At 39.2% G+C, this 13870-nt stretch overlaps 1 protein-coding gene across 1 annotated transcript in view; it reads right to left on the bottom strand.

Annotated features, from left to right (window-relative positions):
- Positions 1 to 13428, bottom strand: part of RPS6KA5 (ribosomal protein S6 kinase A5) — a 71755-nt gene extending 58327 nt beyond the window's left edge. The window contains exons 1-2 of the mRNA XM_054161909.1: positions 13201 to 13428; positions 1850 to 1921 (exon numbers count right to left, since the gene is read on the bottom strand). Of these exons, the coding sequence (XP_054017884.1) occupies positions 1850 to 1921; positions 13201 to 13273 (145 nt within the window). The 5' untranslated portion in view covers positions 13274 to 13428. The remainder of the gene's footprint in view (positions 1 to 1849; positions 1922 to 13200) is intronic.
- Between the last annotated feature and the right edge of the window lie 442 nt (positions 13429 to 13870).

The raw sequence follows: 13870 nt of genomic DNA, 5'->3' as shown, positions 1-13870 counted from the left end.
GACGGTAGACTGAACATGAGCCTGCAGTGTGCCCAGGCAGCTAAGAGGGCCAATGGCATCCTGGCCTGCATCAGGAACAGTGTGGCCAGCAGGAGCAGGGAGGTCATTCTGCCCCTGTACACTGCACTGGTTAGGCCGCACCTCGAGTACTGTGTCCAGTTCTGGGCCCCTCAGTTTAGGAAGGATGTTGACTTGCTGGAACGAGTCCAGAGAAGAGCAACAAGGTTGGTGAGGGGTTTGGAACATAAGCCCTACGAGGAGAGGCTGAGGGAGCTGGGGTTGCTTAGCCTGGAGAAGAGGAGACTCAGGGGTGACCTTATTACTCTCTACAACTACCTGAAGGGAGGTTGTAGACAGACGGATGTTGGTCTCTTCTCCCAGGCAAGCAGTACCAGAACAAGAGGACACAGTCTCAGGCTGCGCCAGGGGAGGTTCAGGCTGGATGTTAGGAAAAAGTTCTATACAGAAAGAGTGATTGCACATTGGAATGGGCTGCCTGGGGAGGTGGTGGAGTCGCCATCACTGGAGGTTTTTAGGAGAAGACTTGACGGGGTACTTGGTGCTGTGGGTTAGTTGCTTGGGCGGTGTTGGATTGGTTGATGGGTTGGACGCGATGATCTTGAAGGTCTCTTCCAACCTGGTTTATTCTATGTATTCTATGTATTCTATGATTGTCATACACACACATATGTATAATTTTTTTTTTAAATCAGGCAATGTTTCCATCAGCAGGAAAGACATCCTCACATAAATGCATAATTATATGTAATCTCATTTTTGTTGACCTTACTCAGACCAATCTGATCACTTCAGAACATCACAGCTGCTTCTACCTATCAATACGCAACATATACCCATGAACATTAAAGCTTCCTTGCCTCTACAACTGACTACTGAAATTTAATAGCAAGGGTTGAATTCCTGAGCCTGTTAATGTTTTGGGGGTTTTTTAGTTATTTCAGAAAAATACTCTCTGAGATGATTTAATGGTTTAATGAATTCAAGAAGGATTCTGTATGACAGCTCAACATTAATATCAAAATCCTTTGCTCTTTTCAGTGATGTAGCAGCCTGTGCAATTACAGCCTCATTGCTATCCAATGGCTGATAACACCCACAATTCAGTATTGGAACAAAACTTCACAAACCTTAACGACAGTCCACCTTCATAGTTATCCCAATCTATTCAACACTGCATCTGACGTTAATACTGACAACAAAGTGTAAACACACTAAAAAGAATAAAGGCCATTACTTTTGGTCTGTGTACAGGCCTGTGTGCATCTTGAACAACAGAGAAATGAAGTTTTTAGATTACTTACAGTCAGCAATCTTACAACATCCTACAAATCGCCAACATTGTGCTAAAACCCACAATACAACAGTGAACATTTTCCATCTTAAAAATTACTGTGATTTGAAAAAGACAGAAATAGACTAGTAGAGCCAATGCCAGCTCTAAAACATATGAATAAAGCATTCTATTCAATAATATACTAACAGTAGTGGGTTTTTTTCAGATATTCATGAAAACAGTCTGAAAACTGAACTAAATTATCAAGATCATACCCTAACTTAGAACAGATTTTTCACAAATTGTAACAAATCTCAAGTAATCTATTTTATTTTCTTTTTTTTAAAAGTGGTCTTGAAAAGCACTGTAAGCTAGAACATCTGACCTTCAATTTTACACATATTTCTGGGGGGAAAAAAATTATGCTAAGCAATACAAGAGCAATATATCTTCCTAAAGAATGCTTCGAATACCAAAACTGCTGCTAGAAAACAAAACTGTGTTTAAAAGTAATGCTTCCAAAATTCAGCAATTAAAAAAATTAGTGCATCTTACCTCCTGTTCCAAGAACTTTCAAGAGTTCAAAGTTTTCAATGCCAACTTTCTCTGCATGGCCTGTCAAATTTGCTGGGGGAAAAAAAAAAATTTTTAAAAAATCACATCAGATACATAGTACACAAACATTTTTCTCACACATTACTATGGCTTCGGTAAAAAAATAGCAGATAACAAAATCAGCAGCACTTAAAGGACGTTTCACTTGCATATGGTACTCTCTTTTAACTTGACAAGTAAAGGATATCAATTGTCTTTCTAGGTATAAAAACACAGAATAATTGAAGCTCATCTAGCTTATACACTGTCTCTCATCCTATCACTGGACACCTCTGAAAAAAAATCTAGTTCCCCCTTATCTCTAATCACCTAGTTTATAGACTGCAATCAGGTCATCCCTTAGCCCTAGTGAATACTCTTCACATTCTTGGATTACATGGTGTTTGAGACAACATAAGCAAAGCTTCAGTAACTACTCATGGATTTAACACAGGGTTACTGAATCTATAAAGACTCCACTACTATTAAATAAGAAAGACCTTGAGTTTACATAACCAAGATGTCTGGAAAAATTTAAGCTGCTATAAAGCTGTGGTATTTGTTGGGGGGTGTTTGGAAGGAAGAGGTTCCATATTTTTACAAATCTATACCATTGAGTTGTTGGGAGTTTCTTCAACTAACAGATATTCTTCTAAGCATGGAAGAGTCCTGTTTAAAAAAAGAATTGTGGTGGGCTGGGTTGTTTTGGTGGGTTGGGTTTGATTTGGGGGTTTTTATTGTTGTTTTGTTGGCATTTGTTTTTTTTTAAATCAGATAGTAAAATAAAGCCTTAAGCAGCTGCTGTTTTTTTTCACCTTTCATTCCTATCATAATGGTTTTTTTTTGCCAGTATGACTACAGGCCATTCAGCTAAGCTGCTCACTGAATTATTCAGGTTACAAGCACTACAGCAAAAATGTGACTAAGTTTGATTATTCTTAACCAAGTTCAGTTCCCTGATTAACTTTAATGAGCAGCTGCATAATCAGTTTTATTAGCACAATTAAGGATGCAGCATCATACAGCAGAAGCTGGTATTGCTGTTAAAAAAAAAAAACCAACACAAACCACATTTCAAAGTGCAACCTCAAAACAAATTTTATGTCTACAGGCTAGTTTAAAAAAAAAATTAGTAAAGGCATGCAAGAAACTTTCAGTAGCAGCACCGCAGATTTCAAGTACAAAGATCTCTTCACCAAGAAAAATCTTTGATAAGTGACAGTGAAATTAACTTACTCTATCCAGAAGAAATTCTCATTTGTTTTGCTATGTCTAAGAATCTTTATCAAGATGGTGTGCTTTCTGAATTAATTATCAAAAACTACACTTAATCTCCATTCAGGGAGCTGCAGTAACTCAGCAACTCAAAACAGAAAACTTAAAGCTTCAGAAAGATCTCTCTCTGCAAAGGAGGTATAGATATAAAACAAATTTAAATTTATTTAGTGTTTGTCACTTATTCTAGCAATCTTAGAAACCTGCACACATACACAAAATGTATCTAGCCGGGATAGAGTAACAAGAGACCACTAGGACATTAGAAAGTCTAAGAGTTTTCTTGTAAAAACAGAAGCACGTTACAGTAGTTTTTTCTATTAGAGAAATGTTACTTCTATACTTCTGTGAACAGTTCCACTTTTATAACATGTACTGGGCAAGACAGTAACAGAATCATTAACTAATTAAGTAGTATGCAGAACATGAGTCAAACTGAAGTTTGCTGTACTGTTTTCACAGCAAATAGAACAAATACTGTTGCTAGTCCTACAACACAGTCATTGCTGAAGTCAGCAGTAAGAAAGATGAACTCACAGGCTAAGAATGGAGTAGTAGCATGGAAGACAAATCTAGACTGAGTTATCTATATAATTACAGTACATTACATCACTGTCAGAAGGCAGCCTGTCTTGAAGCAACTCACTTACACATTACTGTTCTTAAAAAGTACTGAGAATGGTACTCAGTATTATGCACCTTCAGAACAGCATCATTCCTGCCAGTGAACACAGGAGCTGGAGACTATCCTCCAGAATAGACTGGGTTTAGTGTCCACAGTTTTAATGAAACAGTGGATGTCACTGAACAGACTCAGGACGTGGAACTTCACTGGATACTAGCTAAATCCTGAACTCAAGAGTAGGAATGAATTCTTCACTGAGAAATCCACTGATTTGGATCTTTCATTATTAAGCACTCCAGAAAGCTGTTGAAGGATGTGAAATGGTAAAACCTATCAGCAGAAGGCTTTTCAATTAAAAACTGTTATTTAATCATGACATATTCTTGGAACTGAATAAGAAGACAAGAGAGTGGAACACAGAAATGCTGCATCCCCAGTAACACACTGAAGATTTGTAATGCTGGCTACAGTCCTAAAAAGATACCAAAGTCCTAAACTTAATCCATTTATCTAAACTGTACCATAAACTCGATTCAATTTGTACTCCACATTCAGTAACATTTGTAAAACTTCTCCCACTTTCATGAGGTTACACAGCAAAAGGCTGAGTGGTACCCATTCTGAATTATTCCAAACTTGTTTCAAGGTGAACCATAACTTTTTAATATCCATTTAACTCCAGATTTGACTTGCATTCAGTATGCTTAATTGCCTTATACTAAAAAGCAAGCAAGCAAACAAAAAACTCACAAAAATAACTTATTGCAGTATTATTTTCATAGCCTATGATCACTACATGTCTAAACTCACTATTTTTGTATTATGCTGAAGAAAAAGAGCCTTCCCACAGCCAAAAGGTGCTGTGTAACATATAGAGGTATGACAGACATACAAACCCTCCTTCAGAATGACTCCATACAAAGTTAAGAATTAGCCTTAGTAATAAAAACAAAAAAAATAAATAAAAAATTAAATAATGATACAAAAAACCCACACCACACAAACCTCCACCCACCAAAGGAAAAAACACAAAAGCATGTCTTTAAAGGCACAAGATAAAAAGTCCAAGGAAGTGCTTTTCCCAAGGTAGCCACAGCTGGCAACAGCTTTCTGCAACAGCCTCAGTTGCTGCCCTCAGTCCATCTCTGAAGTCATGCCCCAAGAAAAGCAAGCTGAAGACCTTGTGCCTGTGCCACATTCTCTCCACTGACGCTATTACTGAAGTTCTCTTTCTTCATCTGGTGAGACAAGGCACAGCACTTTTCTACATTCTAGCTAAATAAAGTGCAGCTTCTCCAGAATGGAAGTCTTCACACCAGCGTTCCCTTCAACTGGCTTTCAGCACAAATGCTCAAAGATCAATAATTCTATTCTACAACTACTACTGGAGGGCCTTGCATAAGAAATGCTATCTGCAATTACAAGACATCTGTTTTAAGTTTGAGAGGCTTAAAGGATTGCAACAAGGCGGCCACCACAACTATTACTGACAGAACAGCAAAAGGCTTCTCACAGATGCCACTGTATTAGGATTAGTATCAGAACCTGACCCAACAACTGTCTGTGCAAGCTGCAGTCCTTCAAAAAAGCAACAAGATGCACACTATCATCTAGCTACCGTCATTTATACCAAATACTACTGTAACATTTCATCATACACAGAGATGCCGTTCAGAAACACCAATGCTCTCCAGAAACAGAAACAACAGAAAGCTCTTCATTTAAGAACTGAGCACAAGGGAAGCATTTAGGAAACAAATTTACTGCTCCATGCCCTTTTTTATTTAAGTCTGTTGGTGCCTCACCTAAAGAGTACCATGGAAGGGAACTAAGCTTGGATATAAAGAAAGCTCTGCCCAAGGCAACAAGAGAAGCTTCTCTACAAATGGCATGATGTTACACAGACACAACAGTGAAAAGAATGGTGTTACATTAAAAAAAAAAAAGACAAGAAAAAAAAGAAACCAAAAAAGAAACACAAACAGTAAAATCACAGCACCTTCTAGAAGAAAAGCTAACTGCTTGGGTACAGAATTAGGAAAACCTTACATTTACTGATTTTTCTACCACAGTCAACAATAATCAGCATTGGACCAACAGTAAGAGGAAGAGTATGCAGCTGTGTGACACAATAGATCAACCCAGAAGCAAATACTAAAGGGAAAGGCCAAGACATCATAGCATCCATAAAGACAGTGAGAAAAGAGTGGTAAACGTCAAATTACCATGTCCAAAGGCAAACAAAAGCAAGTATGTAGGAATATTCCCATTGTGAAGATAAACCTCAATAAGCAAGGCCAACAACAGAGAGATCAGTATTGTCATTCTCAGCCCCCTGGAAGTAGCACAGTTTGTTTAACTCTAGGAACCAGAACAATGTATTTTCGCTTGACGGAGGATCTCTAGATGACATAAGAGACATGGCTTACCTACACTATACCTGAACTTTGAGACAGTTTTAACTAAGAACTGTGCAAGTTGATACTATGTAATGACTGGTTTTAATTGTAGTTTTATGCTCTTAAGAAGCATTATTTAACAGTGGCTGTTTTCAAATTAAAATGTGCTGTGTCCTTTGTTTCTGGACTACATTGCACACAGGTTTTGAAGCAGACAAAATTAGAGCTTCCACTACTAAACTAGATCAAGCAACTTTCAAAGGCAAGATTTGCCTGGAAGCTGTGACTTGCGGCAGAGACGACACGAGATCAGCTAATATTTCAAACTATTAGGTGTCCAATGCGTTATCAGGAACAAGTTGGATCTAACCTCTTCAGACAATCTTCACACACCTAACAGATCCACTTTTTCAAGTCATAACAACAAAGAACAGAAGCTGCTTTCAAAGTCACATGAACAAACTTGAGATTACCCCTTACTCAGAGTGGATAACAGGCATTTTTCCTTGAAATTAAGCAAAACAAGCATATTCCTTCTGGGGGGAAAAAAACAAACCACACACAGAACAAAAACACAAGAAACAACTAACACTGCATTTGCTTGGCAGACACTGAAGAAAATGCATCTAGGATGTTATACTGGTTTTCTGCTACATGTAAAATTATACTTTGATTGTAGCTGGTTATAGCAACCAAGAGCAATTCATGAAGAGAAGTGAAAAATACTCCATAGTCCTTGAAATCTGACAGACTATCACCAACCAGTAATTGTTAGATCACTAAACATGAGTACCATTTAATCAGGACAGGGAATGGCCTCACAAACCTAAAATGGAATTTAAAAAGCATACTATCTCAAGGACTACCTGCATTTTTCTTAGGCCAGAAAAGAATTTATAGCCAAAAAAAAAAAAAAAGCATGCATACAGATCTGAACTCGCATCAAAGAACAGAAAATGCAATTCATGTTACTCTGAACTCTAGGATGACAACTAAGATAACCAGTGTGATAACTGTTCAAGCTCTTAACTGGGGTTGAAAAAAAAAAAAGTATTCAAGATGTCACAACGTTGCTGACAGCATTCTAGAAGGTCTAGAAGCCAAGGCTTTATACAGCCAAAGATGACAAAGATCTCTGAAGTACCAGATAAGCAGAATACTGTTTGTGTACAAAATGCTGAGGGGAACATGACAGGAAACTATCATTACCATTAGGAAAACAGATGGAAGCTGTGGAAGACTAGCCCCATCAGAAGCTGAAATAAAGATGAAAGTGTGGGTATCTGAGATTAACATTTCAGACTCACAATAGTCTGAATTGGAAAATGCTGCATACCAAGATCCATTTAATTCATCAGCAGTAGCCCTTTTGCTATTACAGAAACAATTTTGCTATGAGGTTTGTCATTACTGTGAGATGAATCAGTATGAGGTCACCAAGATTTAACCAAGAAGCAACTCGACAGCTACCTCGATGCTTGATGTGCAGTAACACTACACATAACAGGCAAAAACCCCCAAAATGTAATTAGGCAAGATGCTAACGAATAATGTTGCTGTGGATAATCTAATGCTAAACAGAGTTGGAAAAAGATAAATAAAAAAAAATCAAGACTGTGCACATCTTTTCAAATGAGAAATTCCAAGTACAATGTATGAATCAATTTTGCTCTTTTCTATCCTCAGAAATCAGTACAACCACCAAAAAAACCCCCACTTTATTCAGTCACAGGCACTTTGAACATAATGCTAAATGTAACAGAATGTAGATTAATTTATCAACAAAAGGAGAGCAACTGACAATCCAAATGCTGATGGAAGGTACTTACATATAAGATTATGAATTAACTAATGCATAAACTAATGCCTTAACATTAACCAGGAAACTTAAGAATTATCTTCAGAACTTTCCTCTCAAGTAAAGGTTTTCTCACGTTTATGCAACTCTGGCAAGTGGTTTCTGAATTGCTTTCCCAATAAAATCCTAAAGTGCATTAAATAATCTTTTGTGAAATCCAGCAGGAGCATTTAAACCATCACATTCAGAATACACTGGATAAACAACAGGCTGACAATGAAGACTGCAACTGCTAGTCTTCATTCGTATTAGATATTTTGTAAACTATCAGTGAAACAATGACAGCAAAATGAGCAATGGTACCAGACATTTTAACAGATCATTTTAGCCAGGTTTGTTAGATTCCAAAGCCTGGGGTTGAAAAACAAACCAGCCACTCTCCCCTCAAAACACAACGAAACCCACAAAACACACACAAATACCTACACAAACAACATTCTCCTCCTTCATAATCAAGGCCTATTATAATCTAAGTTACCAGAAGATAAATAGCAACAAATTCCAGGACTAGAAAACATTTTTAAAAACATGGATTCTGTAAAATGTAAAATCCAGAGATTTAAATTGTATGAAGGATGATTCACAAATTTACTCCCTTAAAATGCTCTTTATACTTGCCACAGCAGTATGAAAACATATGTATTTCAGTGTTCAAAAGAGAAAAGTAGAAGTAAAATGAGCCCAAGCTTTGAAAGATTCAACTACTAATATTTCCTGATCTCTAAACAATATACAAAGTCAGTACACAGCATCAAATTTTAAAAATCTAAAAATATAAAACTATTTTTAAACTTTCATAAGAAAATTTCCTTTAAAAAAACTGAAGAGGTGCCAGGTGTAGCTCCATAGCAGAGGTTAAATACTCCATGATTCAGCACAGTTTTCAGACATAGTAGTTTTCACAATGCCTTACAGTGTAACATGAACCTTATGCTTTGCAAATAAATCAATTTTAGTTTAAGTTCTCATTCAAAAGGGGTAATTAAGAACTTGCAATATCAAGCCTTTCAGACAATCTATGCATTTATTGTCTGAAGCTTTTTATAGTTTCACACTGAATTTTAAGTTAGACTACTTGCCTCTGGAGCCCTGCAGCCCATTGCTGCATTGACTTCTGGGCTAAACGTACCTTGCATGTTGGACAAACTACAATCTCACAAGTTCTTTAGCCCAGTCTGTGATACCATCAAAATGAATAAAGTATCCTTTTCAAATCAAACTTGCCAAAAGGAAGAGAACAACATTTTAAAGCAAAACAAGTAACATATATACAGCCTATTGCCTTATACGTGCATGGAATGTTTCTCAAGTTCCCTTCAAGATGACAGTTTTGCTAGTCTCTGCTTCTCACTGGCTAAAGGTGTGAGTACACATGCATGCTGCAAGATGGACAACCTCCTGTATAGTCACAAACTGGAAGTTCAAGATCCTTTGACCCTTACTTTATTTTTTTTCCTCAAAACAAGAGCTATCATAGAAGCCCCAACAGGGGATGAGGGGAAAATACCACTGTTGATACTTCTATTTCTTTCTTAGCTTCCTCATCACAATTATTTCCCTCTCTGTCCATATCCTTCCATATCACACAATTTTTTTTTCTCTAACAGGCTTTTCAATTGCTATTGTTCAGTTCCACGGCATTACCAGGAATCAGAAAATGTTGAGAGGCAACAGTATTTTTTCCACTGTAAATTATACGAAATCCTTAAGTCTCTAAAAAAGGTCAGAAGTTACAGTAACTTTGAGGTTAACCTTCAAAAAAATAAAACCTTGTTCTTAACAATATTTTAGAAACAAACACTGCAGCAAAGGTCATTTTGTTATTATTTTTAGTGGAGAGCTTCAGATATGTAAGACAGTCCTGCCATTTGATCTTTGGCATATTTTTGCTTCTACTTCCTGAAAAGAGAAGGTGATTCCACTTTCCTCAAAAATCCATTTCCTTCCCAAAGTAGGATAATTTTTTAATTTTTTTTTTTTAATTAAATGGTGACTATTCTGAGTAGTTGAATTGTGAGATTTCTATCAAGGAAAAGATGGTTTGTGGAACAGGGGGAAAAAACAATACTAAATATATTAAAAGAAAAATCACTACTAACTGAAAAGTGTCCTGAAATTCGTGTCTGTGTCTAACCTGCAAAATAACTAACTGAAGGAACAATGACTGGGACACACAAGCATACTTAGTGTCCCCAGCAGCAGGGGGACATTACAATTGTTTGCATCATTAAAATTATATATATACACACACACACAGAGTGCTGTGCTCACTATTTGTAATACAGCATATCACATGGCATGTCATAGAGGCACTCAAGTGTTATGCACCACAGTTCCTTCCCTATCAGACTCTATTCACATGCCTATGAAGTGATGCTTTTTGACCAACTGTTTTGTGGTCATGCTACAAAGGAGATTCAAGGCCCTACAAACATGGACCATAGACCTAAAATTAAGGTTGACTACTTATCAAAGCCAGCACTGTAATTTTAAAGTTGAAGTTTAGAATAAATCAAATTATGGTATGAGAGGGTTAACCATCAGCTGGGAGCTGTGTAGAAATAGCACTGCATATGCTCTAACTGTGCGTTTTCATATGCTGCAATACTTGTTTGAAGATAACAATCTTCTGCTTCAGTCTTAAAGATACTAATTTAACTTTTAATTCAAGTTCTATACTATGTTCATTTACTCATTTGGTCACAATCAATGCCTGTTTCTACCTTGATCAATATTGTCAAAGCAATTCCAAGACCCAAGTAACTGCAAATAGAAAGTGTAACTGTAGGTTCACCTGTATTTAGCAGATTCAAACATGTAATTTTGGGGGCTTTGAGTTTGCTATCAAGAGGTTCCAGCAATAACTTCAACAGAAAAATGAGACACTCCCTTCTCAAAGAAGCCACTATTTCTACCACAATAGTTCATTCTTTCAAAGCACTGTGGAGACTGACCTCTTTTTCATCTGGCAACTGACAGCTACTTTGGATATGTAATTCTAAATCATTCAATTAGTCATAGAGCTAGCAACATCAAAGGGGGGAAAAAAAACAGAGAGGAGGGAAACAGTAGAATCTAAACAAATTGCACATTAAAAGGATATTTGTGGTATACAACCTCAGTATTTATGAGCAACAAAGATTCTCTGGCTCCAATTCTAATTCTTGCATGTCCTCTCACTTTACCCAAAATGAAGCAAAAGCAAATAATCATGCTGCACGTTTTTAAACTGTGGTAGGTTGACCCTAGCTAGGCATCCACACAGCCAGACCCAGAGCACAAAAATACTAAGAAAAATATCAAAAGGATCCCATTGATAGAAACAGTCTGCCATTTTTCTCCTCAAATAATCACATCTCTATGCATTACGTAGAGGCAAGTTCTGAAACAGTATCTTGATATGTCTTGCATAGTAATGACACTATTGACACCTTCAGGAGTAGGAGTCTCCCAGGAGTACATGACAGAGCAGCTCCCTCCTCCACCCTAATGCTCCAGAAATAGACAAGCCATTGCTAGAAAGCATTTCTCTAAAAGCACAGTTTTCCAAATACTTAATAAGGAGAAGAGAATGAGGAGGGGAGAAGCAACTGATTCCTATTAAACTGAATGTCAGAAGCTTCAAAAGACACAAACAAGGCTGAGAATTTTTTTAATTAAAAGTATCAGTACTTCCTGAATCTATAAAGCCTTAAGATCAGGATCAAAATTAAAATTGCTTATTAGGCTGTATGGGATAGTTCGTCTCGTTTATATGAACGTGTTTATCCTCAAACTACCTTCAAATAACTATCCCACAGGGATATATGTAGTCTCAGTTTTCATAAAACACACTTAGACATTTAACTATTTTCCTAGATATATGTCCTACTTCCTTTCTCCTGCATACTGAAAATACACTCAAATCTTGCAATACCCAACAAATATGTTTTCTACCAAGTCTTTTGCATTTGGAAAGAAGGAAACTACAGTTACTTTGGTTTCTGCGTAGCCATCAGGAAGAGAGAGGTTTTTTGTTTGGTTTCTTTTTTTTTAAGCTGCAGTGATAGCTGTGTTCCGCTGGGGCGCCTCCACACTAGACCCCAGCGACAGGGGACCGAAAAGACTCAGACCCAGCACCACCTGCCTTCCCCACTGACACAGTAGGAAAAGTCATCAATATCTCTATGTCATCTTCATTAACCCAGAGGGCGGCTCTCTCAAACTTTTGCGATTAACAGCAGGATATACTTACTTCCTCATAGAGAAAAATGTATGAAGAACATGCATTAATAGCACCTCCACTATTAATAAGTATAGGGAACATACATCCCGACTGTGTCTTACACACACTTTAAAATTAATATTAAAATCCAGATTTACTGCAATATTCAACTTGCCTAGAATCTTCCGAGAAGCACAAAACCCCTATTAAAAATATCAAGATCTTCCCCAACACAACAACCTATGATAAAGCATTTCTCCTGTATCTCGAAAGATCATAAATATTTCACGTGTTGAACTACTTCTCCAGAGGGTCTTCAAATAACTACTAAGTTACAAGATTCACAGACTGCAAAGCCAGATAACTGCGGTTACATGTTGGCACGCTCCCCTCTTTATAACTACGGCATTTCACCGAACTCAGAGAAAAGCTGTCACATAAAACGACGTAATTTAGGACTGTAACAAACAAACAGCTCCCCCCCAACACTGACATAGCCATAAAAGTCAAACACACAAGAAAAGAAGGAAAAAAAAAAAAAGACAACTAATCCTTATCTCTTCCAACAGCGTTAAATACCACTGGGGAAGTGGGATTGCGGAGCCAAATACGCAGCAGAAGTCCAACCGAAGTACTTGTTTTCGGAAATAAAAGAAGAGACCCCTCCCCGCCTCCATTTCTTAGGCTCCCGCACATATCTTTCAGCTCGTTCTCTTCCCCGCTCCCCCCGAGATTTCCCTACTGGTCCCGATCAACTCTCTTGAACCTCCTTTCTCAGCACTTCTTCCCCTAGTCCCGGCAGCTCGGCCCGTTCTGCCGCCTCCCGCGTTTCCCGCTGCCCTCCCGTCCTCAGACAGAAACGTTCCTCTCAGCGCCCTCCCGTCGACAACCGAATACCACCACCCCACCCCCGCCATGACCTCCCCGGCCCCTCAGGCCCGCCCCGCTCACCGTTCCTCAGTTCGTGCTTGACGGTGAGAAGCGGCAGCTCCCCCTCCTCCGACGGGCCCGAGGGTCCTTCCATGTTTTCACAGCCGGGCGCTCCCCCACCTCTGCCGCTCCCCGTGTGTGTGAGAGCGGAGGCGGGGGGACGTCACCTGGCCTGTGGCGGATTTTATTTTGCAGGGACGCTTCGGGATAGAGGAGCCATGCAGGCGTGCTGGGGGCGGCTGCACTCCCCTCCGCCTTGGGGAAAACGGGAGGGGGGGGGGGGGGGGGGAAAGAAGGAAAAAAAAACCACACCACCACCCAATAACAAACAGTTATTAAAATACAGGGAGGCACATGCACGTCGGTTTCCCTCCCCCGGCCCTCAGAGCCAGCCCATGTCCTTGCGGCTCCCCTCCCCCTTGCTCTGGCCGCGCTCCCCGCCCAACAGCCAGGCAGCCGAGCCGAGCCGAGCTAAGCTGAGCGGAGCCTAGCCCAGCAGGAGGGGTGAGGGGTGGTGTTAGGAGCGGCTCCTACTCAGGCGCTCGCGTCCCCTCCCTCCCCCTGCTGAGTGCTCATTGGGCTCGCGCGCCCGCGAACCCAGCGGCCGTTGGGCAGACAACGTTCCACCTACCTCCCCCAGCCCTTCCACCGACCGGCGCCTTCCCTCATTGGATTATCGACTGCGCCAATC

This window comes from Dryobates pubescens, chromosome 5 (genome assembly GCF_014839835.1).
Source record: "Dryobates pubescens isolate bDryPub1 chromosome 5, bDryPub1.pri, whole genome shotgun sequence".
Taxonomy (NCBI): domain Eukaryota; kingdom Metazoa; phylum Chordata; class Aves; order Piciformes; family Picidae; genus Dryobates; species Dryobates pubescens.
Note: the sequence above shows the minus strand (reverse complement) of the source record. Positions and strands in the feature narration are given on the sequence as shown.